This window comes from Octodon degus, unplaced genomic scaffold, assembly GCF_000260255.1.
Source record: "Octodon degus isolate 3935 unplaced genomic scaffold, OctDeg1.0 scaffold00034, whole genome shotgun sequence".
Lineage (NCBI taxonomy): Eukaryota > Metazoa > Chordata > Mammalia > Rodentia > Octodontidae > Octodon > Octodon degus.
This window is the reverse complement of record NW_004524610.1, coordinates 12,232,142-12,260,134: the sequence shown is the minus strand read 5'-3', so window position 1 is coordinate 12,260,134 and position 27,993 is coordinate 12,232,142. Positions and strand designations below refer to the sequence as shown.

The following is a 27,993-nucleotide window of genomic DNA, read 5'->3' as shown; positions in this document are numbered from 1 at the left end:
CAAAGACTGCTTCTAACTGTCCCATTCCAAGGCATTTATCTACAAATTGATGTCTGCAGGCATTGTCTCCAATACACGGAACCATTAAGTATCTTTGCTTTCAAATTTATGTATGTCTCTGTGAAAGGTTCAAGAAAGACATTCTGTAATTTAAGTCACCCAGCACCCTAACATTGATTACCCAATTCAATATCTACAGTAAATGCCTAAAATTATGGTAGGGTTCATTACGGAAGTAATGGTTTCACATGCAAATCGCATTGGTTTTCAAATAGTTTTATTGGTCAGAGGTTGAGTAAAGACTCACTATCCTTCAATATATTTTATATGTGTGGAAATGGTCAAGATAAAGCTAACAATAGGATTATCAGATGACTATAAAAATGTTCCATCTGGCAGATAATTTTTCTCTTTAAAATAGTACATTCCATTGTTGATAATATCATGTTAGAACTGCTTAGGAAGGCTCTGTAGCCTCATGGCCAGGCTACAGCTCATCCAAATTAGAATGGCTACATCAGGAACAACAAGTAGCTCTTCTTTTTTTTCTCTTTTTAAATTTCTCAGCAATTTTCTGAAAATGTGAGTCAACAATGGGAATTCCTGGGCCTAGCATGGAGTTGTGTGGACAAGCTGGGTTGAGTGGCTGGCCAGTGGAGAGACAGCAAGAATGCGTTGGCCAGCGTCCAGATGGGAACTCGCTCCTCCTTCCCCCCACTGGAGATCACCGAGCTAGAAGATTATTTCCCTTTCCCAAAAATTTCCATAGCAAGGGAAGTCAACTGTCCTTTGAAATATTCTACAGTACTAGCTTCTGATCATTTCTTCTGAAGATGGCAAATAAAATGTTTCATTCTTAAGTTGATGAATACAATCTAGGCCATAGACTGCTTGGGAGATGACTGAAATAACAAAAGATGAGCAAAATGGTATAATTTCAGGAGAGGAATTTGGCAGGCCAAATTAGAACTCAGGAAGACTCGGTGAAGTGCACCTTCAAAATTTCTGGTGGCCTGGGTCCTGGTAAATAAAAAACACATTTCAGCAAGATTCCTCTCTGGTGGCACAGATGCTGAAATTCACTATCTGAGAGCCTGAAGCCTGACGTGTAGTATCAGATGTGTGCTTAATTGTCATTCTGCAGCTTGGTTCTAGAATCTCCCCAAAGCCTATAAATCATTATTAAACAAGAAAACCAAGTAATTAAGCTCTCTGGCCTGAATCTGATCTATACTAGCCACCTTCAGCATAAAATAGTATTCACTCCTACAGACAGTTAAACTCTCAAATAATGAACTTGGATCAAGGAAATGATTTGCTAATGCTTTTACAAACATAGGGTGATTTCCTCCCAGCCACATATGCCAAATCCACTTGTTTTCTGTGGCTTGGACCGAAAGCTAAAGCCAACATTCATGGAAAAGAATGATCAAAGTATTAGTAGGAGCAAGTTTGAAAACAGTTGCCCTCACATTTTTCTGAGCTCGAGATGACCCCATGGAATATTGCAAATTTGATCATTTACAATTTTTTAATCCTTAAAATCAACAAAACAAGCCATTGTTTAGAATAATTGGTTTAATATTCATAAACTGAAGAAAAAATTTGAATTAAAAGTCAACCAGGATCTGAATTAACACTACCTGAATATAGAAAGAGTTCTACATACGTGCACAAATTAGTTTCATTAAAATACATAGGCAAAGCATATTTATTCTAAGTGATCTACTTCCTTTCATGGACTCATCTGGAATTAAGTGTTTGATTAGTTGGCTGGGCACGATACAGGTTGAACACCCTTTAGTTCCAGGGCCTTGGCAAAGTTAATCTCCAGCGGTTTGCCTGTGCCTTTGGTGAGCTTCAGGGATCGGATGCAGCCTCGGAATCTGACGCTGGTGGTCAGGCCAAACTGCTTGAGGCCATCTGAAAAGACAAAGTGAGAGGTCAGGGCCTCCTGCTTCCCAGGCAAGCGTTCTACCCCTGAGCTATCCTGCACTCTGGAGGGCTTGGTTTTGAAATGCTGTTGTATGAAATGTTAAGAGCGCATTTCACAGCCAGGTGTTACATTCAGGCTAAACTGGAATACTCTCTTATATAAAGTTAGGGATTTTGTTTTCAGTTTTACTAACAGACTTGTAGCAAAATGCCAAAGCTTTTTTTTTTTTTTTTTTTTTTTTTTAAATTTTGCATTTTTGGGAAGGATCTACAGCCTGTTCAGGGTCTTACTACTAGATCAGACGTATAGTGATCCACCTGTTTGCAGCCTCCCAAGAGCTGGGATTACAGGCGTGCACCACCACGCCCAGTCTCAATTGCCACCTCAGCATGCCCTGGGGGTGTTGGGGGGTGGCAGGCTGGGGGATCGAACCCCTGGTCCCTGTAACTGCTTGCAGGTGTTTTAATCCACTGAGCTATTTGGTTGGCCCTCTACAGTTTTAATAATTATGAAATGTGGAACCCTATGGAACTTATATGAACAGTAAGATCAAACAGATAATTTGGTTGAGAATGAACATATTTGAAACTATAACTTAAAACTATAAAATTATATTTAGTGCAGCAAGGCTATTGATAAAATGCTTCAGATGTTGAATTAGGACTTAAGATTTTAAGTGACTTTGACTTCCTTACAGTGAAAAACTAAATCCAAAAATGTTGAATTGGTTGGAAAATTTCCTTGCTTTGTGCAGGAGTCGCCTGTCAGCAGGCATGAGGTGCTGACCAGGGCCTCATCCTGCACATCGGCAAGGGGTGAGTGGTACGCTGCCTCCTTCACCATGTCCAGGAGGCTTCTCCTGGTTGAAGAAGGAGGACTTTTCCAAGTCCAGAAGCGACTTTGGAAACTGTCTCCATTCCGCTCAGCACTTCTCTACTGCTCTGTCGCCACTGCAGAGTCCACCACGCTGCAGTCATGTGGTTAAGCAGAACAGCTCTGCTCAAAGATGGAGGTTCCTTTCACCAAAATGAGGAAAGGCCAGTCCCAGTGTGTGTGCTCCGCGGTCCTTATTAAGAAGCACTGGGCTTGTCTCTTCTCCAGTTGGTGGCTACCCAGTTTATGGGCGCTTTGGGTAACTCTCTGGTTTGTGTGCTATTCATATGTGGGAGGGGATTTTGAATGCAGGTTTATTACTTGGCTTTTTTTTTTTTGTAATATAAAGTATTTACTGATGTAAGAAGGAAATTAGCTACATTTAACCCAATGATTTCCAGAGCTGGAGGAAATAAGTTCCACAAAACTTTATGATCACTCTGGTATATTCATTTAAAAAAATCAGAAAAACCCCCAGCTCCAGCCTCACTGGCTGTTTAATGCCTCACATCTTGTGTAAGCCATGTGCATTTCCTGTAGCCTTCTCCTTCCTGTGGATAAGAACTTGCAGGCTAGCATGAATGATTCAGTCCCATGTGGTTTGTATAAGCAGTTCACTCACTTCACAGACTGGGAAATTTTAGGCAAACTGTTATTTATGAGAGGAGATTCTACAGTGAGGAGGCAAGTACAGGTAAGCACACACGCTTGGGCCTGCTTCCAAATCACAAACATAACCAGCGATGAACATCATGCTGCAGAGGCCAACACTTACCCGGGAAACCTCCAACAAACACAGGGTCATTGGTATCGGCTGATGTAGAGGCTGGGTTGGGGCTCTGGGCCTGCACCTGGTTCCCATCGACCGTGAGCTCAAGGCGGTGCTTGACCTTGTTGGCAGTGACTTTATGCCACTGCCCGTCACACAAATGCCCCGGGACGCCAGCATCATAGACTGCAGTGAAACGGCCGGCGCCATTGTCCACGTGAAACATGAGCTGGAAGGGAGGAAATTGCACCATCACAGATGGTTTCACTAGAGGACTGTCATGATAGTTTACATAATAAAAATTACCAGCGCGCCAGGCAGAGAAATCAGCTGGAGTCATTTGAAGTGAGTATAACTGAGCATATTAAATTTTTTCAAAAGAAAACTTGACATAAATTAAAATTTAAATCTAATCACTGAGAGTCACAGATTATGTTCTTTATTTTGAGCCATTGTTTGTATGAATATGCAAGGCATATAAAGCTGATTCTGTTTTCAAAAAAATCTCGTTAGGTAACAGAAAGAAAAGAGCCTAATATGCACAGCAAAATTCCACCACCTATCTTTGTAGAGTGTGAGAGCTCTCGGTGAAACTTATAAAACTTTTAGAAAAAAAATGTTATTTAAAGTGATTTGTTAGCTTGGTTTATAAACTCTATGGAATTTTTAAAATGTAAAATGATGATTTAATTGTATTTTTTTCTTACTAGATTCCATTTTACATCAAGATTGTGAGTTCCACAAGTTACTGTTCAGGGAGTGTTTCATGTCATAAGTGCCAAAGACCCAAGCCAGAGGCCAGTTAAAACCCTAATAGTGAAGAAGTATGAATAGAAGTCCTCCTGTAAATTAGAAAAATCTGTTTTTAGTACTATGGAAAGGCTCCTGAAATTTGACATGCTAGAATTCTTTTGAAATTGATGAAGAAAAGAAACACTAAAATATTAAAAACATTAGTAAATTTGGCAACAAATTTGAAAGGTTAAAAAAGGAAGTTTTTAATGATGATTAGAGGGCTGGCAAGACAGCTAAGCAGACTAAATGCCTGTTTAGGCAAGTGCAGGGACTGGGGTTTGATCCCTGGCACCACATGCTGTGCTGGCCCTGCCCCCAGGCACGTTGAGCCAGCCACTGAGATCAGGCACGGTGGCATGCGCCTGTAATCCCAGAGCTGAGGAGGCTGAAAACAGGAGGACCACTATGAGTTCAAACTGCACAGTGAGACCCTGTACTAAATACATTTACAAAAAAAAAATCATTAGAAGAGTGAATAAACAGGTATATTTTATTAACATTTCACTTCTTCATTTGCACTTCTACACATAGTGGTGTAAATAGTAGGGAAGAGTTTAGTGCCCTGAGTTGGGTTCATAACAGGATTTTGCAGGCAGAAGAGGCTTGATGCGAAACTGTGGGACAGAATGACATGGTCATAACAACTATGGTGATAAGCAGGTGAAGAAAGGAAGCTTGGGGCCGAGGAGATGGCTCAGTGGAATAAGCACTTCCTTGGCAAGCGCAAGGGCCTGAGTTCAATCCCCGGTTCCGCAAAAAAATAAATAAATAAATAAATTAAATAAATAAATAAATAAAAGTGTCTTTTTTTAAAAAAAGAAAAGAAAGGAAGCTTACTTGAAAAGGTGTACTGAAGATTTGAGAAAAGCATGAAGTGTATCTTATTTGTTCACTCTCCTCCCCCAGAAGGTCCTAGAGTGATTTTTCTACGTTATCTTTGAGGCCACTCTGAACCCCCAAGAAGGAAAGGCACGGGAAGCACATGGAGGTGGCTGCGTTTTTCTCCTTGGGAGGCAACCGCACCCTCAGGGTGGACACAGGAGCAGCGTGTAGTGCGGCTCCCCGTTGACTGCCAGGGAGGAAACCTGTGAGTGCCCCTCTTCGCCTCCATGCTTCGCCTGCTGTGTGCAGCCCCGATGCATGTCCACAGGTCATTTCACCAGAGGCTGCTGTGCGCACGAAGGCTGGAACTGGAGGAGTGCTCGGAACTAGACTGCTTATTATAAACAAAACGCTTTCATAAGCTCGCTGCTTTAAGAAAATGTTTCAATGCTTTTAAATAAAAATTGAGAGGCCACTATGTCTCCTGAGATGCTCAACCTGTTAGCAGCACCAGATTGATATATATTATATTATAATTTATCCAAACATGTCTCATACTGTTTATTTCTTTATTTATTTTTTCTGTATTTTAGGGAAGGGTCTATAGGACATTCAGGGTCTCACTGCTACATCAGACTTGTAGTGAGCTGCCTGTTTATAGCCTCCCAAGAGCTGGGATTACAGGTGTGCACCACCATGCCCAGTCTCAATTGCCGTCTCAGCACTCCCCAGGGGTGGAGCCAGCACAACAGGTCCAGGGATTGAACCCCCAGTCCCTGGGCCTGATTGCAGATGCTTTAATCTGCTGAGCTATTTGGCCAGCCCTTCATACTGTTTACTGATGACTAAGAATGAGAGATTTCAAAAATTTAGAAGTTCCCACTGTTCCCACAACTTGTTATCCATTTCTTTTTTGGCATGTGGACTTCCCTACTTAAGGCCACAAGAGCTTCACATCTGGCAAAGGACTCCTGTTCGGCTTGTTAGAGAACATCACTTAAGAAAGTATCCTTCTCAGTGGTCATTGGTCTGACAGCGTGAGCACAGAGCTATTCCAGGCACCTACACCACTCAACTCATTCACTGCTGTTCTGAATGCAGCCATATTTTCCCTCAGCAGTACTTGCCAACATCTGTACTGAACTCTCAGAACAAGATCTGAGCTCTATCTTTTGTCATATCTGTGGTGCACAATGCTAGCCCTGTACCCACATGCATGAGAAGGCCTGGGACACCTCCTCAGCACTGTCACCACCTGGACAGCCCCTTTCATTCCCTTGACTCAGGCATGGTATGTGCTCAGTGTCCTTCCTTAAGGGTAATTCAGAAAGAAGACACATTCATAAATTAAGAAACCACAGCGCGAGCACACACACACACACACACGCACACACATTAGTTCAAAGAAGAGGTATTGCTCACTCAGTACAGTTTTTCTTTCAAAGATAAGGAGTTTCCAAAAAAAAAAATATATATATCATTTCTTAACTAGAGCACTGTGGACAGACTGGCTTTATAGCATCTAAGTCTTCCTTTTCTTTCCCTGGAATGAACAACTTCCCAGATTGCACGTTGGTAAAGCGCAAAGTAACTGTACCAGGAGCAAGACAGGAAGAGCTGAAGGCCGCAAGCCATTTGGTCCATTATGGATCGATCCGAGCGCCGTGCTGCAGGGGAAGCACACTGCCAGGGTACGCAGGTTCAGGGATAAGGGTGATGGAAATACGCCCAACTTGAGAAATTCCAAAACAATGGAAAGACGAGATCTAACTTTTTTTTTTCCTAACCAAAAAACAAGACTTCAAAACACATTTTTTTCTACTTTGAAAAGAACGCCATCACGAAGGAATCAGAGCTGTCTGATGCGGGCGCTCACCTTTCCATCGACCATCTCCAGGCCCAGCCCGTCCATTTTCTGACTGCTGATCCCTAGCAGAACCCCCGTGGTTCTGGTTGTGCGGAATTCAAATTCCACGAGAAGGTCCAATCCCACTTTAAATCCACCAACTGTAAAATGGAGATTTAAAAATATATAGATATATTAGAGTGTGGCAATGATCAATTTAAAGCTGTGTGATGCGGTGGCTATGTTAAATTTCAGTTCATGGTAACCAGTACTGATGAAAACTGTACTTTCTAGGCACCCAAATCTCTACTCTTCCACTGTGGTGCCAGTAGAATATTTTACGGCTGCTGCTGATTTTCCTGGATGCCTTCCCTTCTAGACTATAAATTCTGTGAGGGCAGGAACTTTGTTTTGTTCAGCATTTTATTCCTACACTCATCAGAATATCTGGCACACCCTGAAGGTTGTACAGATATTTGTAGGATTAATGAATAAACGCACCCTGAGGTTGACTCAAAGAACCTCAAAGCCAAGTAAGATTAAAGTTCTTTGTTAGATGAAGTAAAACATTTTGGTGGTTATTTATAAAATTTTATTAAGACACTCCAAATGGTGTCTCATTGATCTGAAATGGTTCAAAGGTTTCTAAATATTTTATTAATAAAGAGGAATGGCAAATAAAATTTTTATGGGAAGATTCTGGGACACAAATAAACTTTTCGGGAATATCTAGTTAATTCTTTTTTTCTATAATTTTCCATTTTTGATTCATTGATTTAATTAACCTTTTAACAAGTGTTTTGGGTATTTCTTTCATGAACAAAGTAACTTATTGAGACCAGTCCAGACCACATGAACTATGTGGAGTGTTAGAAAAGAGTTCACATAAGTGTTCTTGTTTGCTATTTCTTGGGGAGAAAATAAATGTTATGTGTAACCACAATTGCTTCCATTGAACAGTGGTACCGGCTATGTGAACAACTTTGTTCTACTGAGAATCTTGATGGGTTTGGATGGGCAAAGGTGGGCTTAGAGAAGATTTTTTAAAGGGTACAAGAAGCTGAACTGTTCTGCAAAATTAGTGGAGGGAGAAGGAGAAGTGGTATGAGACAGTTCGGCTGAGGACGCAGGAATGGAGAGGCCAATGGAAGGTCTCACAGTTGGGTGTCTGAAAGCTTTTAACAGCAATCATGTCGACGGTTAACTTGAAGTGTATTTTCCACTGAAGTAAGCTCTGAAAACCCATGTCTTACGTCAGCTGTGCTACTGTTAAGAAGGTGTCAGGAGTTATTGGAAACTGGGCAAGAATCGATTCAAATCCCCAAGACACAGGGAGCGTGGCAGGTCAGTCCACAGCTACAGCAGTGGAGGTCAAAGCTTGGCGTCAGATTTGACTAAGAAAATGCCAGCCATCCACGGGTTTGCACAAGCCTTGGGGAAGACTTTGGGCTTTTACAGCGCATGACATCTGGGGCTCAGTATAACTTCCGAGTTTAAACGATGAAAATATCCTGTGCTTTTCTTAGGTCTCCTCTTGCATGGGTCAGGTCTCCCATGTAGATCCTGTTGAGTCATCTCAATTTTCTACAAGAGTCTTTCAGTTATATTTTAAATCTTTGCTCAAATATCAGTTTTTTTGCAAAATCTTTTATGATTTTGCAACCAAAATTAGTCTTCTAAATATCTATAAAACATTGCTCAAATGCATTTTATAGCTTTTAATAAGTTTTATCTGCATCTTGGGACTTCTAAGAAATTGATTCTCTTATTTATTATCTACCTACCTATCTATCATCTATCTATCTATCATCTGTTGTACTGGGAATTGGATACTGGGAGCATTGGTCTATATCCTTAGTTCTTTGCATTTTATTTTGGGACACAGCCCTGCTCTGTTGCCCAGGTGGCCTTGAACTTGTCGTCCTCTTGACACAACCTCCTCAGTACCTGGGATTACAATGTATACCACTCTACCTGTCCAAGCATATATTTTCCAGCAACCCACTCCATCTTATTTATGTCTCTGTTTCCCATAGTAACTTCTGCATATTATATGCTTATTAACTGTTTTTCTAGTGAACATATACAAACATCTATGAAAGTTATACCGTTAGATATTTTATCTTAAAGTTTGTTAATGTCAGATTTTGTTGTTGTTGGGCAAAGTTTGTTCCAATTTGTCTTTCCAAACTGTATATGCATGACCAGTGATCCCTACCTACACTGGAAATAGGGTGGGGGGAATAAAGCCAGGTAAACTCATCTTCCACTATCACTATCCATAAGAAACTGGCACCAGTACACATGCAGAGTGTGTGTGTGTGTGTGTGTGTGTGTGTGTGTGTGTGTGTGTGTATGATGAAATAGGTCTTTGAAAGGAACTGAAGAGGTAGAAAGCATGATGGTATCTTATACTCAGGAAGGTAGCCTGAGAAAACTGGACACTAGAAAAAAATTATAATACAAACATGTGAGCCTTCTTGGAGAGTTACATTTGTTTTGATGTTACTGACCTCTATTGAGGAGGTGGGATAAACTCTCCAAAGAGCTTTTTACTTTCTTATTTATCATCCGAATCAAAATACTTGAATTTTATAAGACAACTTTATTACTTCTAGGAGCTCATTTCTGATTTAAATAAAGGATACTAGTTTAGAACTCTGAGCTTTTTAGTTTTTGGTATAGGCAAGAGTTTAGGATCTGTGCACAGGTGACAGCCAACAGGAAGAAACACAAGAGCCTCACCTGCTCTGGCAAAGCCTGTTCCATCAAAGTAGGCTCCTCTCTGGGAATTCACAAAACAGGTCCCCACGTGGAAGCTGGAGGTCGGCTGTTCAATATCAACAGGGGCCTCTTCCATGCGCAGGCTCCTTATGCAGCCATCAATGCTGTAGGTCACCTAAATATTTGGTCAATGGGCCAAATGGCAAGTTTTAGCTGAACTTCGCCTTTATGCAACTTAAACATCTCCAAGGTGCTCTACGCATGGAACCATGAGCCAGTTGTCTCAGAAATCCCTCAACACCACCTGGGTCTGTTCCACTGGCTTCTAGACTCCATAGCATGGGTACCCAAAATCCTGTGTTGTGCCTCTTGAGTTGGATGCATGCAGACAGGAACCTGATCATCGGATACCCTAGGTACTGCATTGTCCAATGTGTACTGATTTGTTGAGCAGAGCTGTGGACTCCAGATGGGCCTCATCATTTTGATTGAGTCTTTTAAGTTCCTGATTTTATGTTTCTATTAATAATTTATTAACCCTACTATATATAAACTTTGTTCGGCATTATGTTCCATTTCTATTTGAGGGGATAATTAGGGATGGTTCAGTGATTTTTCCTTTTGAAAATCTAATGAAAGCAGTGGGCTCTTCCCCAAGAAAACACACAAAGTCTGCATAAAACATATGGGGCTCGAGGAATTTAGAAGTAATTCAGTCATACTCTGCTCCATTATATTTCATCTGGCTTTAGGAATTCAAGTTATTCACTTCTGGTGATGTCATGTTAGACATTCATTTTTGATAGATCGAGGTAGCATATCCACTAGCCATGAAAGGAAGCCAAAACCTAAACATTATAACCATCATGGGAAGTTGTCTTTGATGAATGAACCAGTCCACATTATCACATGCCCTAACATGAGAATACAAATTTAACACATCATATTTGTATCTCGTGCTCTAAAAACACGAATTATCTGTGTTTTCCAAATCAACATCTTTCAAAGTAAGCCAGGCCAGGTAGTCTGACAAATAATTATTTTGTGAACATTGATTTAAAATATTGTAAGGACTTTAAATTCTGGACCTGAAATTGTATAGGAGTCCTTTAACCACTGCCTCTCTCAATCGTTGCCAAATCTCTAGTCATGAAATGACAGCAGTAATATCAATTATCATCCGTAAGTGCTTTCTATGTGTCTTTTGCCTTTCTGAGCTCTTTAGACATACTACCTTGCTTAATCTTTACAGCTGGTCTGATATTATCACGACCTATGTTGTAAAGGAGGGGACTTTGTCAAAGAAAGATGAAGTAATTTAATCAATGTCAACACAGCCTGTGAGTACTTATGCAGATATTCAATCCAGCATTGCAAGGTTTGTACTTCATTTAGTGTCCTAGTTGAATCTTCCTAAAAAAACTTTTTGTCATTTCTCAGAATAGATGATTTCTTGCTTACATAAGTGACCATGAGCCCACTGATTTAATAACTAAAAAATAAGTACACCAATAAATGGCTCAGCTAAATATTTAGCTGAAGAGTAAAAAGAGACCCTTACTGGACCAATTCTTCGAGTCGTGTAGTTGACAGGTAACCCTCCAACATACAGCATTCCCACCACGTCCAGGATGTCGGCCTTCTTGGGACTGGTGGTTCTGTTGGAGGCATCGTCTACATAAAGAATTCCCTCTTGCTTATTTCTCATAATCTTAATCTGAAAAATGAAGAGAAGACATTCATTCTAATCATAAACAAATTTCAAATATGCAGAATAAAAGCTACAAGAACTTGTATGATATCCCAAAGACCAGTATAAATTGCTGATGGGCTAAGCCCATAATACAAGTGAAAGTAAACCTAGTGCACCAACGTTTCAAAGTTTGTGTTCTCTGTGACTACCACCTGCAAAAGAATCCACTTTCTTAGGGGTAGGCTTTAGGGTGAAGTTGCTTCCAGAGACTCTCTTATGTCTCTCTCCTGAGACAAGCCACAAGGACATTTGTGGGCTGATGGGCCTGCCAGAAGCTAAACGGAGTGCAAAATGCGCGTTTCCTCTTAAGAATGCTTAGCTTGGCTGAGCCCAGCCTGCGCTGCAAGCACAACCTCAACAGCACTGCATCGCTCATGCCTGACTGGCCCTCCCCAGGCAGAACGGGAGCAGGAAGGGGAAGGGAGCAGGGTGTTTCCACAGCAGCCAATTAGTTCAAAGCCAGAAAGGGAGATGGACACCTGACTGATGCCAAATTACAGCAGCAGAGTGGATTATCATCCAGAATGAAGGGAAAGGAGGAGTGTGAGGATGGGGTTGAGCATAAAATCCTTGTGCCTCAATTCAGCAGAAAAAGCATGAAGGCCTGGAAGACACTAGACCCCAATGATGGTCTCAAAAGAGGTCTGCCTCAGGGCTCCAGTCATTAACGCCTCACTGTACTCTATGCCTCACTTGGAAAGTGATTTTTAAAAACTTTTGGAAATAAAAGCCATCCCGAATTTGGCTAATTATTGTATGAATGTTCCTTTTCTTAATCACAGCCTCACTGAGGCCTGATAATGTGTCTTGTGCTCAAGTGTCACATTCATTATCCCGCTGGCCAGAGATAAGAATAAAGCTTAATGCGAGGAGTGTGCCTTTGCTGAGATCGGTTCTTCATAGTCCTAAGCTCCCAAGTACATACGAAGACTCCATTTCTATTTCCAAGGTAATAAATGGGTTGCCTTGGAGTGTGCACTGTATTTTTTTTTTTCCCAGATTTTTTGGCTTCTTTCTATAGGGTAGGCCAAGTTGAAGTAGGTTAGTACATCAAATCCAGCATCTAATAATAACCTCCTCCGAAAATTAAACGTTTTATTGGGCTGCCTAGGGAAACTTTACTTAATAGTCTATCACAGGTGCAGAGACAAATTTCAGGTTTTGTTTTAATCAGGCAGTATATTATCTATTTGCAGTCATGCCAGGCAGGACAGGAAGCTGGCAAATGAGCCTTCCGTGCCCATAACATCACCGCTTTCTGGGTGGAAGGCCAACGTTTTAAAGTTGTTCCAAATGACTGTTGGCGGAAATGGTACCTCGGAGCCCTTTAAACATGATATTGCAGTGCTTCCCAGAGTCTTGGTGCTCAGTACGCAGGGCTGGGGGGGGGGTCGGGGCTCATCTTAGTCCTGCCAAACTTTCCTTTTGCCCAATATTATTTCCTTAAAGAGAATCCAAAAGCAGCCTGAATATAGAACACATGATCAAATAATAAATATTCCCGTAACCTGAATACCCAGAGTTTTACGATTTCCTACTCTGCAGTTCCACCGCACTCACTCGGAGTGCTGGCAATGTCTTCCACTGCCTGGCCCTCGTTTGCAGGCAGATGTTGGGGAAGCGCATCTGTCTGACAATGATAGAACCCTGTAGTACTGTGTAAACAGCCAAATGCACCCCAGCTAGACCTGATCACATTTTCCAAGGTCATAGCTGTTGTATATGGTGCTGGCTATGATTTCAGCCTCTGTCACATTTCAGCAGCAGCAGCAGCAGCAGGAGAGCCTACTCTGGCGCCACGGTGCAGACACTTGGGGTCACCACCGGAAGCCCTCCTTAGGATGCTGAGGACACCCCCAGGGACCGTTACCTTGTGCCACTGGCCATCGTTGATTTTGGCGGGGATCATAGTGCTGGTGTCCCCACTCCCCAGGTCGTAGCGGAAGTGAGGCTGTCCGTCTCTCAGCTGAACAGTAGCAAAGTCAGCATGATTGATCCGGGCCATGTAAAAAAGCAAGCCTGACTCGGCCTCAGTTCGCACTTCCAACTCAATTGTGAGGCTGTGAAATATCAGCACACAAAGGGAAAGAGAGAAATAAGAGGATGCTTCCGCTAAGACAGCCTGATGTCATGTGAGGGTGCATTTTCATAAAGGAGTGGATTTCTTCTACTGGGCTCTTGAGGGCCAGACAAATACAGTTCTATTTTCTATCCCACTCAGTGAATTAAAATAAATGCATAATCAACCCTTACTTCGCTAATTAACAAATGCGACCCTTTAACTTCTATTACACGTGAATGCTCAGCATTTCATTTACCCATTCTTGGGTGGCATCATTGAATATCACATACCGGTTTTTAACTTTGGTGTCATCAAATGCAATTGCAATGTGACTATTTCTCGAGAGCCCAAACTGCTTGCTCCCCAGCAAAAGGGCTGGCTCTGATTCTGCAGCACAAGGACCCTGCAAAATACAAAGGAGAGAAGGACAGGAAATGATCGATTCTGTTCTTTTAATGGGTAACACTGCTGTTTAATTGTTCCTTGTGTATTACCTTAAGCCCATGCATACTCTTAAATTCCTTAGGAATAAACCCTCTCTTATTCATCTCTGTAATCTACACCATAGCAGGCACTTGTTATTAAATGCTTAGTGAATATGAATCCCTTTTCTTATACTAGACCCTTGACTTTTTAAATGAGTATGCTCAACAACTTATTGATTAATTCCTATTTTCACTATCCTCTAAGGAAAAGCATTACTTCTGTTTCTGAGAAAACTGCAATTTCTTCTTCACTTTTACTTCAATTGGAGTTTTAGTCCTAGAAAACTGAACAGGGAAAATGACAAATTAGCTACCTGGATTCTAAGAGCAGAAAAATGTGTCCCTCCTTATCCCCCATTTCCATCTCCCCTTGTGACTTTTCTTCGAAAATTATCGGCCCACCTATTCAGAAGGCTGCCACGAATTCAGGCTTTCAAGATGGCGTCTCTCAACCTGCGAGTCAGCCCTTAGGTCCTTAGCCGGTTGCTAGGCAACCCAGCACATTTTTTAATGCAACCTACCAGACACCATTCACACTGCTCTTATTCAAAGAACGGCTTCCTGGGGTGCCTGAGAGGGACAGCGAGGTACACAGCTGTGTAGTCACTTGCTTTAATGCTCTGCTGTCACCATCTTGAAATTCATAGTAATTTTTGATCAGGGATCCTGCCTTTTCATTCTCCACTGTGCCTTTTAATACTATAACCAATCCTGCCTCTTTGGGCCGCATTTGACGACTGTAATGCACGACTTAATAATCAAGTCTCCTGAAATGACCACAGCCGCAACTCCTTTCTGTGTTCTCTAATTTTCCAGGACAGCTCAATATTCAGGAGGCTTAAGAAGTCACTTAGAATATGCACTAGTGAATCAGTGACCTGCACACTCAGACCAACACATCTGTTTTTAAGATTTGCTCACCCAAGCTGCGGCTAGCCCACTGTCCCAGGGAGCACTGACTCAGCAGCGGCTCCACACAGCCCGCAGCTGCTCTTGAGGCCGTGTGTGCTTCCCAAGCGGTGCTCTTCCACAGTGACTCATCAGCAGGAAAGCTGCACTTGAGGGAAAGCCTTGCTTTCTTTTCTCTTGAGCTTAGTCAATTGCAGTACTCTGCCACAGCAGGTAAAGAGCTTAAAGTGTTTCGAAATGCTATGAAATTGGTCTTCACGGAAGTATTTCCCATCTGTCTCCCAGGAAATGGTCAGCTATAAACAGCAGACTATGGCAGAAATTCACACAGCTATGTAAAAGCCCAGCAAGGAGGCCAGAAAGGTGCTTTTCATGGCATAGAGCACTATCATATACCCCACCCCCAGAGACCCCAAAGAAGAGGATTTAGGGCCTACTGCCTTGTTCAACAATTCTGCTGTTAATAGGCTCGGGATCTCTTGGCAACCTCTTGTAATAGTTTCTGTACTGAGGACCTGCTCAACAAACATGTGTGCCTTGCAGCCCTCCCCAGAAACCTTTAAGAGAATCCCATCTGCTGTGAGTCCACAGGGGCAGGATTTCACTAAAACATCCTTACACTCTCAGTTCTGAAGATTGGGAAACTGAAAAAGTCAATGGATGGTGAAGAATTAGTGAACGATGATGGGTAGGCTATAAGAAAACCACCAGTTGCCTATGCCTGTAGGACTGCTGCTATTGTAGCCACTTGTTCTGTTACTTCGCACAAATGTTCATAAATATAAAGTGCCAACATGAACAACATGAACTCAGATTCTAATGTGATCTTTTCAGTGACCAGGGTGACAGTTGTCAGGAGTAGGTATTTTACTGGTGGCATCTGCATGTTTTGGAGGACTTCTGTCTTTACATGGTGCATGGTGGCCCAAATTCAGGGCACCTTTGCCTGCTGGAAAACTGGGCAGATGCTTCCAAAACTTCTGAGCCGAGCAGCTGTTCTTTGTCACATATTTTCAGATGTAGTAATGAAAAAAGATCCTGCTTATATCATTTTAGGAAAATCCTTTGTCCAGAAATGGACAGGGACTGTATCCAGATCATTTTATAAACCGTTATACACCACACTGCTTCAAACGGAAAGAAAAGCGCCCCTACAGGCTCCTGCTTCCTACTGCAAATGGCCAACTTGAAGGACAGGCTGAAGCAGCGGCCGATGAAAAGGTGAACAGTACTGAGGTTGGTTCATGCTATTGAAGAGAGGGAAGCAAGCAGATCCCTCTGATAGCCTTCAAGTGAAACAGCACTGTGGTGGAGTCTTTTTCTCTAAGGACATCCAGATGGGTGCTTGCTATCAAAGATTTCCAAAGAATAGTATGGATGCTGTTAAAAGGACAGAGAAATGCTAGAGAGAGAGGGTTTTATATGTGGCTGCTTTAGGGTTTCAATGGGAAGGTAAAGGTCTAACCTCTAGGCTAGTGATGTCTTGGTTGGGTAGGAGACTGGGCTGGATCGTGGGCACCTTGCGCTTTCACCTCCTCTGGGGGACCGAAGGGAGGAGACTGAGATAAATAAAGGGTGCGGGGCTGCCACCCCCAGCCTTGCCTGCTGCCTCTGCGTGGCCCTCTCTTCTGCCTGCCTCATGCCCCGCAGTCTGAGGGTGGAACTAACACTGCTCCTGCAGCTCTAGCTTCTTTCCAGGCTAGCATTCCAGAGGGGAACCTGTGAGCTGGATTAGAACATGCCTCTGCTTTGCACAGATTGGCATGATCTTGTCAGCAAGGACGCTGCCAGCTCTCAAGACAATGCAAGATGAGCGAAAGGCTAGGAGGGGGGCAGTGCTTGCGAAAGGACCACCTCCTCAGCCTAGGGCTGTCCTTAAGGTCTGGCCTTCGGAATTCATGCATTTCCTGTGCTGTTTGGGAAACACTCATCTCTGAAATGTTTAAATTGTTTAAACGAAAATGAAAAAAAAAAAACCCTTAGTTTCCACAGAGGCTCATCAATCTCAAACACGTTACAATTCTGCCACCTTGTGGGGACACTCTAAACACTACCAAGGACACGTGAGGGGAAAATGTGAAACACTGTGCTCTCTTGTCTGGGCTTGGCGGCAGTGAGATGTGGGCAGCCTGGACCTCTGGGGAGGCTGGGGTGGGGATGCACCTGCCCAGGAAGGCGGTGGTGGGTGTGGGACAATCAGAAAGAAGTCAGCTCCCCAGAGCCATGTTAGGGAGCAGGTGGCACAGAAGATTAAAAACCAGGCTCAAAAACCTCTCAATCCTGTTTCATTTTAGGTCAGAATAGCGCAGTGGTCATTTCTAACTGCTGGTTGGTGAGCAACATTGGGAAACAGGTGATCCGACTCAAGGCAGCAGAGAATTCGCTGGGAAGCAGCCCTTGGACTGAGGTAGGAATTCGACTGCATTTATCAAAACAGCTGTTTTTGTTCTTGAAAGTACAGTGAAGAGTCATTAAAACCTGCATAATGGCTTTTCTTTCATGAGCCAATAATCCCCCTCACATGTGGAAAGTCCCACCTGATGCTGATCTGTAATGGTCTTGCAGGATGAGAGCCGAGTGAGATACTTTTCACAGGAATGCAGAATTCCTCCTCGAGCTGTGTGTGAGGAGCTCGATCATGCTTACTCTGGACATGAGCCCTTCTGGTGGATATGGGGGCCTTTCCTTGGTGTCTGGACGCTAATGCCCAAGGAGAGGTTGCTTCAAGTAAGGAGAATGTGCATTTTCCCTTTAAGTACATATCAGTATCCAATTGATTCCTCCTTTGGCCTTGACTGCACTTGGCTTTTAGAACTGCAGCATGAAAGCTGCTAGAGAAATCACTTTCGTGCTCTATTTTTTCCTTCTCTGTTTGCTTCTTTCCCCCAATTTCCACAGAGCCTTTATCAGTACAGTTCTCTTCACGGTTACTTATATCACTCTTCTTAATTTCTACAGGTTAAGCTTGGCAGTTCATAGGTCAATTTTTCAACATGATTCAGGTAAGAAACTGTGGCCAGCTCATTGTGTGCACATCCATCTTGGGCCACGCTTGTTATGAGGATTTGATATGTGCTTCCGGGCCCCTACGTGGTGGTGAACAGCCTGTCCTCTATTGCCCACGTGGACTGGAGCTCCCTTGGGAGCCAGGCTCCTTCCAGAAGCCCCACCTGTGAGCAGCAGGTTACTGAGGGGTGCTTCAGATCTGCCCCATTACCAGATCTAATGTGCATATCAAGTCAGAGTTAAGTGGCTTAAAGATGGGATTCTTGGGGCCGGGGAGATGGCTCAGTGGAATAAGCGCTTCCCTGGCAAGTGCAAAGGCCTGAGTTCAATCCCCTGTTCTACCAAAAAAAAAAAAAAAAAAAGATGGGATTCTCCCAGCATCTCCTTTTGGCTAGCACTTGCTGCTACCCAAAAGGTGAGCAGGTTGAACAGGTTAAACAAAACAGTTCTCACAGAAAGAGCAGCAGTTCGGTGTTCCTGAGAGCCAGAGATTGTGCTATGGATTTGCTTACACAGTGTAACTTATTCCCTAATATTAAGGAGATGATATTATATCTTTCAACAGGTTAGGTCACCTGCCAGAGCACATTCAGGTGGGTTGTAGCAGAAAACTCAATTTTGTCTCTGTTTCCAACTCTCTTCTTTAGCTAGCAATGACAATATTTTATTCACCTTTGTATATATCAGACTCTTTAAAGTAAGTATTTGTTATAAAATAAATCATTAACTTTTAGTACCTTTAAAAAGATGATTCATTTTCCTACAAAAAGATAGAAATAAATAACCTTCAAAGACAACTGATTTCAGAAGTGATAAATAATTGCAATGTGCAAGACACCAGGAGGTGAATAGAGCTTAGATGTCTGGGTTTGGTGTCGGAGTATTTGGGTTTGGTGTCCCATCATGGTGGGAGGCTTGGGCTCTGTATCTTAAGGCCCGGGTTTTGTTGAGCTTTTTTCTAGCTAGGATCCTCTCTAATTCCTTCTAGACCAACCAGTTGGGCTATTACTCAGCTCTTGGGCTTTCATCTTGTCTTCTAAGTGGAATGGTATGTTTTTGGAAAAGCTAAACCAGACACTGCTGAGAGAAAATGGGAACTGGAATTAGAGCAGAAGGTTCCAAGAAAACTCCAAGGCAGTGAAAAAATCTCCAGATGCAGAAAACAACGTGATTTTTAGAATCCACAGAGGGATGTGGTTAAGACGTCCTAGGATGTGGGCACATGGGCAAGTGCGGCGATTGGTAGAGGCCAGCAAGGGTGTTTTGTAAAAATATAAACCAAACCAACATGTGCAGGATGAGAGCTCCCACGAAGGAAATTCTAGTGATAACAAAGTTTATGATGTTTTGCTTAATCAAATAAGGTGCCAGATTAGGAGAAAACAGCACAGTGTAGTTGTTATAAACATGAAAATGTCTCAGGGGTTTTCACAGAAGGAGGATAAGGGACCAAGAGAGGGAGGGGTCCCAATGTCCCCCAAAACTGGACAATTCATTTTGAGTACTGTGATCTATCCTAGGTGCCAAATGTTTAAAGAGGTATTTCAACTGGAAGATGTTGATCACTGAGGATATGAGAATTAGAAATTGGGTCCCACAAAAATATATCAACTAAGGGCATATTTAGCAGCAGGAGGAGAAGTTTCTATTCTCCTACCCTTGAAAATATTAGAGTGGACACTAATGCACATGGCTATAGAAACACGATCGTTACACGGAAGTCACGGAATCACAGCCCGACTCCAGTGTAACTGCAGGCTCTCCAGCACCCAGAGCCCGGCTCGGCACAACCCCAGAAAATGCTGGTGAATGAAGGCCTCAAACACAGCTTGCCTGTCCTCATCAGGAATTCACGTCCACGTAGTAGAAGTTTATTGAACCGGATGATCTCCATGGCTCTTACCAATTATAATTTATAATTAAGTTAGTTGTTATGATTAATAACATAATTAAGTTAGTTGTTTACAAATTAGACTCTATTTCTTCTACAGTTGTTTCGTAAGGAGATGAAAGAATCCAAGGTCAAAAATGCCTATTCATGAGGTTATGATATATAAATAAGGGAAAGAGAAGGCGGCCGTGCTGCAGGCAGGTCCAGGTGGAAGCCACGTCACAAGGGAGCGGAGAGGACACTTGGAAACTCACAGAGAGGATCTAAGTGATGCCCAGGGAAAGTCATCCAGCACCACTGATGGCCATATGTGATTGCCGCTGTGTGATCTTAGATGTTTCCTTCTGTGAGATGACACTAATATAAACAAAGCAATAGCTTGTAGAGACCAAACGGAACAAAGCGTGTAGGATGTCGCCAGAATACAGGCTACACGCTCATGACTCAGCCAAGGCAGGCATTCCTTACTGCATCTAAGTGGATGCATTTCTTCCAGTTCTCAGAGAACTTCCACATATATGACCACATTGGTTTTTTTTTTTTTTTTTTCGGAACCCGGGATTGAACTCAGGCTCTTGTGCTTCCCAGGGAAGCGCTTATTCCACTGAGCCATCTCTCTGGCCCCTATATGACCGCATTTGATCATTATAGTAGCTCCATGTAGTAAGCCAAAGTAGAAGTGGTGTCCACCTTTCAGAGGCTGAAATGATGCTTAGCATAAATAACCAAGTTTACTGAGTGATAATTCCTTGGCCTGCTCTTTCATACATCCTTCTAGCAAAGGCAGGCATTATTTTGTGCACAGCCAATTCCATCTTGTAAAGCGAGGAATGCAATGAAACATTTAAGAGTTTTCAAAATGTGGGGCCAGGGAGATAGCTCAGTGGCATAAGCATCTACCTGGCAAATGCAAGTTCTTGAATTCAGTCTCTGGCACCAAATAACAACAATAATAGCAACAGCACAGCCATAAAAGCCCCCCAAAACCTGCACCCTCAGATAACATGCAGAAGCAGTGAGCCGTAGATGTGGTGCACATGCTGCCGGGAATGTAGTGATCCTGGCTCTCTCTGGTCCACGATGGTGAGAACCTAAGTTGAGGTCATCTTTGGAAAAGGTATAGCCCTCAACACCACTATCCTTTGGCATCATTGTTTCTCATCTTAAGCATCTGTTCTAAGAAAATATCAAGAAATGATGAGAAAATCTGGTTTATAGATATGCTTGTCAAAGTATACTGTCTCATGGTGACAAACTAGGAATGCACTAAGTAGCCCACAGTGGGCCACTCACGGTAGAATGAGTCATAGAGCCCATTACAGGGGTGACAAGGTGGACTCTGGAGGCAGACTCACTGAACTAAAATTTCCAGCTTGACATTTTCTAGCTGTGTGAGCTGGTTAGTGACTTAAGATGTTCTTGACAAAGCAACTAAAAATGGAATCATAAGTTGTATTTACAGGGCTGTTGTGAGGGTTATATGTAACACTGAATGGAAATTGCTTAGCTAGTGTTGGACTCGGTAAATACTTGGAGAAAAATCATTATTATCATTAGAGCATCCTAATTATCTATATATTAGGTGCTGGGTTGATGCCAGGCTTTTGGAAGACATTTGTTAAAATTTTGATAATAGCAATTTGACATGTGTGCAGTGAATACCCTCACTTTAAAAATGAGGACAGGGCAGGCTAAATAACTCAGTGGATTAAAGCACCTGCAAGCAGGAGCAAAGGCCGGGGGTTGGATCCTTGGGCTTGCTATGCCAGCCCCACCCCAGGGCTCACTGAGATGGCTATTGAGACTGGGCATAGTAGCACGCCTGTAATCCCAGTTCTTAGGAGGCTGTAAACAGGCGGATCACTATGAGTGCGATCTAGCAGTGAGACCCTGAACACCCTGTAGACCGTTCTCTAAAAATACAAAATAAATAAATAAATAAATAATGAGGACCTGGAGGACAAGGTTGGCTAAGCAAATTTACATGGTAGGTTGGAAATCTGGCATTGAAACCCAGGTTGGCTGACTAAAACACAGGTTTTAATATGTTTTATGCATGAGTGTACTGTGTACACAAATAATAGAATCCTATTCGGCATGTACATTTATGTGATGCTTAGGGAAAAAATCAATGTAATTGTCTATCACTAGTGTTTAAAATTAGGATATGAAATGTTACGTATGGCATGAGACCCACTGTGTAAAATATAAACACAAGGACCTGAAATTGATATGATTGTCTCTGTGTACAGGCATTTTCAGTGCCTTTAATTTTTTTTTTTTTTTTTTTTTTTTTTTTTTGGTGGAATCAGGGATTGAACTCAGGGCCTTGCATTTGCCAGGCAAGCACTTATTCTACTGAGCCATCTCCCCGACCCCAGTGCCTTTAATTCTTGATTCTGGATATTTCTGTGCTTTCCAACTTCTCACGTTAAAATGTACACTTTTCTAAACACAAAAATTGAAGGAGAACAAATGCATGAAAGAAAGCACTAGTCTGGGCAAGCTGCAAAGAAAACAGATCTTAGCAGACAGTTGTCTTTTCTCTAGCTGGACAGCAGAGCACACTGCGTACCGGACATCAGGAGGAATCTCCTGAGAGTGACTCCCACTGCTGGCTAATGGTCCGAGAGAAGCAGCAGGGAGATGAACACTTACCTGCGCCGGAGTGGGGGTGGGTGGAGGCAAGGCGGGGGTGGCCACAGGCTCAGGCTGGATGACTATTTCAGCTGGAACGGCTCCCTCTTCATCCACCCCAGCCCGCTGATGGGCACAGCGACCGATGTCCGCATTTTTGAAGGATATAGGCCGTGCAAAGTCCATGGGCCTAAATGAATAGGATCAAAATGATTTTTTTCTTATTTTTCTCTCTTCCTTTCTTTCCCATCAAGGGATGTCCTCTCTCTACCTCCGTTGAGGCCACTAGTGCAGCACTCCAAATCTAAATTACAGATCTTCATGGATTCCTTCCATTATGACTTTGCATAATGTAGATAAAACAGTGAACCTTGAATTGAAAAAACAAAAGTGGAAGGAAAGTCACTTACACAGCGTTAATAACAAGATTCCACACACAGCCTTCAAAAGGAGGGATATTTTGGAGTGAGGAAGGTTGAAATTCAGGCAGAGCTCCTCCCACAAAGAGCTTTTTCACTTCAATGGGGTGCTCTACTGTCAGATTTTGCATATGTCTTCGGTCTTCATCCACTTGAACAGTGAAGATGCTGATTTAAAAGAAATGAGTGAAAGTCACACAATGCTCAGTGCAGTTGGAAATTTCTTTCCTGCCACCCATCACTGTTTAGTTCAATAGCTTTGAAGGGAGCCCAGGTTAGGTCGCTGGGGATTCTCTATGTATGGGGTGCAGGTTACTCTTTTCCCAGAATTTTGTCCCATGCCTCTCCTGTGAATGCTGCCCGAAGCTTGCCCACACCAGGCAGTGGTGCCACAGTGGTGTGAGCCTCTGGCGGCTGACAGCAACACTCCACAGCCCAAACTTGGGTGCCATGTGGATATCTGTCTGTCGAAGGATCAGTCGATTTAGCTCAGCATGGGGTCACATCTTGTTCGGCTTTTTATTTCTCGGCTTGTGCTAGCTATTATCTTCTTGCTAGGGGACAAACTGTGCTCCTGAGAGCTTAGCTTGCAGGAATGAACAGCAAACACTTACAGGATGTTTTATACAGAATGTAGCTGCCGGCTTTTGAATAGAAGAGGCGAGAAAGAACATCATGCTAATTGTTCACTGCAAGGATTTTTCTTAGTGGCTGTTTCATTAATTTCCTTAATTTGCTTATGAGCGATAACTCACATACTAATAATTGAGAACTTCATGCTACTTATGTACAACAATCTTTGGCTCCCAGGGCAAAACAATCAAAAGACAACATTTGGAAGATGAAATGGCAGAATGCATTTCCTCTTTCAGTAGAAGTAGGTTCTGTGCTTAGGCCCACCACCCATCCTGGTGCTATTAGTCATAAGTGTTACTCACTCGCTCCAGGATCATAAGTGGATTACTGAAAACTTACTTCCTGTCTAAAGAGGCAAGCAAAGTACTCTGGGTGGGAAGCTCCATCCTAATATATCTTACTTGATTTTGTAAGAAAGAGAAAACCTGCACATAGAACTGCAAACTGTGAAGCAGGGAACAATGCTACGATTATCACTGAACTACGGATCCACTTTGGTGCTATTCAAAAGCAAGAAAAGAGAACAGAGATGGATTTTATAATGGATCAAAATGTCACTCTTCGAAGTTTGCACGGGGCCCAGCCAGATTTAGTTTCAAAGGCGAAATAGAGAGAAATGACTTTCTTTTTAAAGCAGACTCTGGAAGAAAGCACTGGCAAAGGTCAAGAGGTTCATCTTCATTGCCAAGGGGCCTGATGGCTTGAGATTTTAGAAAGCCACTCACTCGTGGGTACTTTTGACTCACTGAGGTGTCCTTCCTCCTATGCCTCTCGTTTGGATTTAAAGCAGCCTCTTACGAACATGACGAAACAGTGCTCCCAAGGGTTCCAAGTAGGGCTTCATGCGACTATCAAAGATTGCCTTCCTACTTAATTAAGGGTTGCCCCATGGCTGCCTTACTTACTTAGCAAGCTGAATCCTGCTCACATTTATATTCTGGGAACATCACATTAATAATTTATTCAGTTCTTCAGTAAAGAAGGATATTTATTTCCAATATGTCCATAATAATTCTGGTGTTTTAGCTTTAAGTTTGACTTAACAAAATTTTACTGAGAAATTATTTTGTGCAAAATACTGTTTTCAACATTGAATTACCTATCCATATGGTAAGAGATCAGTTTCAGTGCTTTTTTTTTAAAAAAAAAAACAATTTCAGTGGTTGAACTTTCAGAGTTTCATAATTAAATGTATTATTGTAGCAGAAAATGGCCCCCACACCCAAGTATACTTCAGTTTTTTAGATGCCAGGTAATAGTTCTGGTTGCAGTGCCTGTTACTTTTATTTCTTAGAGACAGCTGATCATTGTAATGCATGGCTTGTAAGAACTATGATGCAGACTGTAAGAACCAATCCTCAGGTGACAAGCCACTGTGCCTCTCTGCTCTCGGCCTGCTTACGCCAGATGAGCCCTAGACCACCAGAGATCAAGGCAGATGTTTTGGCAATGATCCCGGTTAGTGTACATGGATGGAAAGGAATCTGCCTCCAAATCCTAGCTGTCCTTTTGTCTTTTCCCACTGCCACTGCATCATTACACTCTGTTCCTTATTTGTTTTTTTGTTGTATTTACTTAGAAGCATTCAGAATATCAACAAAACAAGTTGCAAATTTTTTTGCAGTTACAGAGTGGCATTCAGTTAACAACAACAATTATGTCAGATAAGCTGCCTCAGAGACAACTGAAGGTGAAAAACTTCCATCCCCATATATAACTAATCAATCCAAGATGTTTTCAAGTCACCACCAATTTGCTTGCATATGTAGAAGGACATATTAAAAGAAGTGCCTTGCCATTCATAATTTACACAAAAAATAAATTCAAAATTTTGACTGAGCACATTTCGGTTGTTCATCAAGAAAATATTTGGATTGCAGTGTCCAAGTCAAGATCTCCGGAAATCCTAAACTAATCCTGAAACGTTTGGCAAAACTCTGCAGTCCGTCGGGTTCTGAGAATACTTTTACAGACATGGAACTCAACTCTGTTCCAGCCTAAGAAGTTGTATACATAGTTCTGAGGTTGAACGTTTTGTCTCGGAGCTACTGACCATTGGGACCACTCCAGGGGGAAGGAATACATGACAAAGCAGTTGTGATAGAGAGGAGCCATCAGAGTGCCACAAAATTAGAAGACAACATGACCAAAGTCGGGTTTCCAGAAGAAGGGGCAAAAGAGGAAAAAAAGTGAGGAAAGAGGAGAAAAAAGAAGCAAAGGGGGAAGATATAAAGACAGTGCTGAAAAGCTTGCCCCACAAATTGGTTAAATTCCAATTATTTTACAAGGTAGTATTAGAGTTACCATTTTATCCAGGGTGTTAGAGGAAATGACAACTGTCAGATACAGTTTGAATAGTGTTAGGTGGAGAGCAAATGTTCCTAAATTAGAAGCAGTTCATCAGAATCAGCATGAAATCATACGAACCTTTAAGGATACGAATAAATAGCTGGTATACATGGATGGAGGTATCTATGTGCAGCTGCGTTTATAACCTCCTTATGGTTTCCAGTACATGACTTTGGGCAAGCTAATATCTTCCCACCAGTGTTGGAAGGATGCTAATATACATCTAGCTTACATTTGGAACAGCCAAAAGACTGATCGCCCCATACCACCCGGTTGGTAGATGACCCATTAACATGTTTCTGTGGTCCCTTGTGATCTCTGATTGAGTGATGCTTCCTTATAGAATAGACGATGATCGCATTTGGACCTCACAGCTCTAAATGAGGTGCTAGAATAGCAAATGCATTCATGTCTGCCACAGAGGTCAGTGACGACACAGGCCATGTCCCATACATTACCCTGTAATTAACGACAAATGGCAAAGTGGTTTGTTTGTATGGCCAATTAGCTGAATGACCAGTTTTCAAAGATGTGCTGTACACTGCACTTAATCAAATAAAGGTAGGATTGATGGTCAACAGCTGTGAAGTTGTTGTAACAAAATGCCCTTCTTGAGGAAACACCTATTAAAAGGACACCCTACTACAAAATCATAATGCACGTGGGAATTTCAAAAAAAAATTTTGATTAACTACATTTCTCAAATATGTCTTTGTCTATTTTAAATTCTTAAGTGTAAAGACTGTTACACAACCTTTCTCATAATAAAAAGGATTAAAGCTCAGGAAAGGGTCTAGGATCCAGTCTAGAAGACATGCAACATTGATATTCTGAAGCATTCTTTAAGATTCAAAGGAGAAAATCCAGTCTGCCTTTGTCCCTAGAAGTGATGAGTATTGTATCTGGGTATTGGATTCATAGAAATTCTGAGTTGGTCCAAATATTGAGCCATCATTTATCTTACTCATGGTATCCAAACAACCCGGGCAGTAGTCACTCAGCATGAATGCTTAGTACCACTTCGGTTCATAGCCTAATGCTCTACATAATAACAAAATGAGCCAAGCAAACTTTGATCATTTACTCAAAAGATAAGAAATCCTATTACTTGTCTAAACTGCTATCCAGAGGATGCCACTTATGAGAGGATAATTAGAAAATATAGGTCTTTAAGTACAGAATAGCCACTGCTGCCTGAGTTGTTGATATACATTCATGTAGTGCTTTAAGATTCCTTAAATTTGACTTGCATTTCTCTTCTATGGCTTCGGTCTAACAAATAGATTCCTGGTTGGGAGGTTCGTGGACCCTGAAGACTCTGACCATTTGTTTTTGTTTGTTCCAATTGTCCTTCTAAACAAATTGCCTCTCTGAATTGTGGTGCAATATTTCACTGAAAAATATAGATAACTTCTTCCAAGGAAGGGAGGAGTACAAAGTCCCACAAGGTATTGAAGAAATGAGAATTGAACTATACTTTGTGCTCTCTTAGAAGGAGGCAGCTGCCACGTGGGTCTGTCCAGAGATGGATTCCAAAGGCAGATTTCAGGGCGGCCACTGCTTTCCTTTCTCCTTTTCTTGGGAGGAGGGGACAGGGTGAGGCAGGCACACAGAGGCTTAGGAGGTAGAGCAGCAGCTGCACATTTCCCATCCATGACAGCTTTCTACACAGCTGCCACAGATGCTCTGAAACCTGAATGAAGCAGCAGCTGCCAAAGGCTGCTGGTTCAGCCAAGTTGTTTCGTGTTCACTACGGGTACACCTTATGGAGAGGCGAATGCCTGAGCAGTGCGAGAGAGGCAGTTGCTGCATCTGCAGCTTCAGAGCTTGCGCTTGGTCGTTCTGAAGGTGCACAGGAGAACTGCACCAAATAAAAATGTTAGGAGCAGAAGTCCTAAGGGCACAAGTAAAGGAAGTTCCCCAAGCATGAAATATAAAGAGAGGGAAATTAAACTGCTTCCTCATTTTGTACTGCACAGTATGTCCACACACATGCACAGAGGGGGAGAGAGGGACAGAGAGGGACAGAGGGAGAGACAGAGAGAGAGAGAGAGAGAGAGAGAGAGAGAGAGAGAGAGAGA

General features: G+C 42.4%; 1 protein-coding gene across 1 annotated transcript in view; it reads right to left on the bottom strand.

Annotated features, from left to right (window-relative positions):
- Positions 1 to 278: 278 nt before the first annotated feature.
- Lama2 (laminin subunit alpha 2) overlaps positions 279 to 27,993 on the bottom strand; it is a 639,722-nt gene continuing 612,007 nt past the window's right edge. The window contains exons 57-65 of the mRNA XM_023714262.1: positions 22,919 to 23,095; positions 22,530 to 22,698; positions 13,871 to 13,983; positions 13,389 to 13,578; positions 11,327 to 11,482; positions 9,787 to 9,940; positions 7,072 to 7,202; positions 3,585 to 3,807; positions 279 to 1,923 (exon numbers count right to left, since the gene is read on the bottom strand). Of these exons, the coding sequence (XP_023570030.1) occupies positions 1,766 to 1,923; positions 3,585 to 3,807; positions 7,072 to 7,202; positions 9,787 to 9,940; positions 11,327 to 11,482; positions 13,389 to 13,578; positions 13,871 to 13,983; positions 22,530 to 22,698; positions 22,919 to 23,095 (1,471 nt within the window). The 3' untranslated portion in view covers positions 279 to 1,765. The remainder of the gene's footprint in view (positions 1,924 to 3,584; positions 3,808 to 7,071; positions 7,203 to 9,786; positions 9,941 to 11,326; positions 11,483 to 13,388; positions 13,579 to 13,870; positions 13,984 to 22,529; positions 22,699 to 22,918; positions 23,096 to 27,993) is intronic.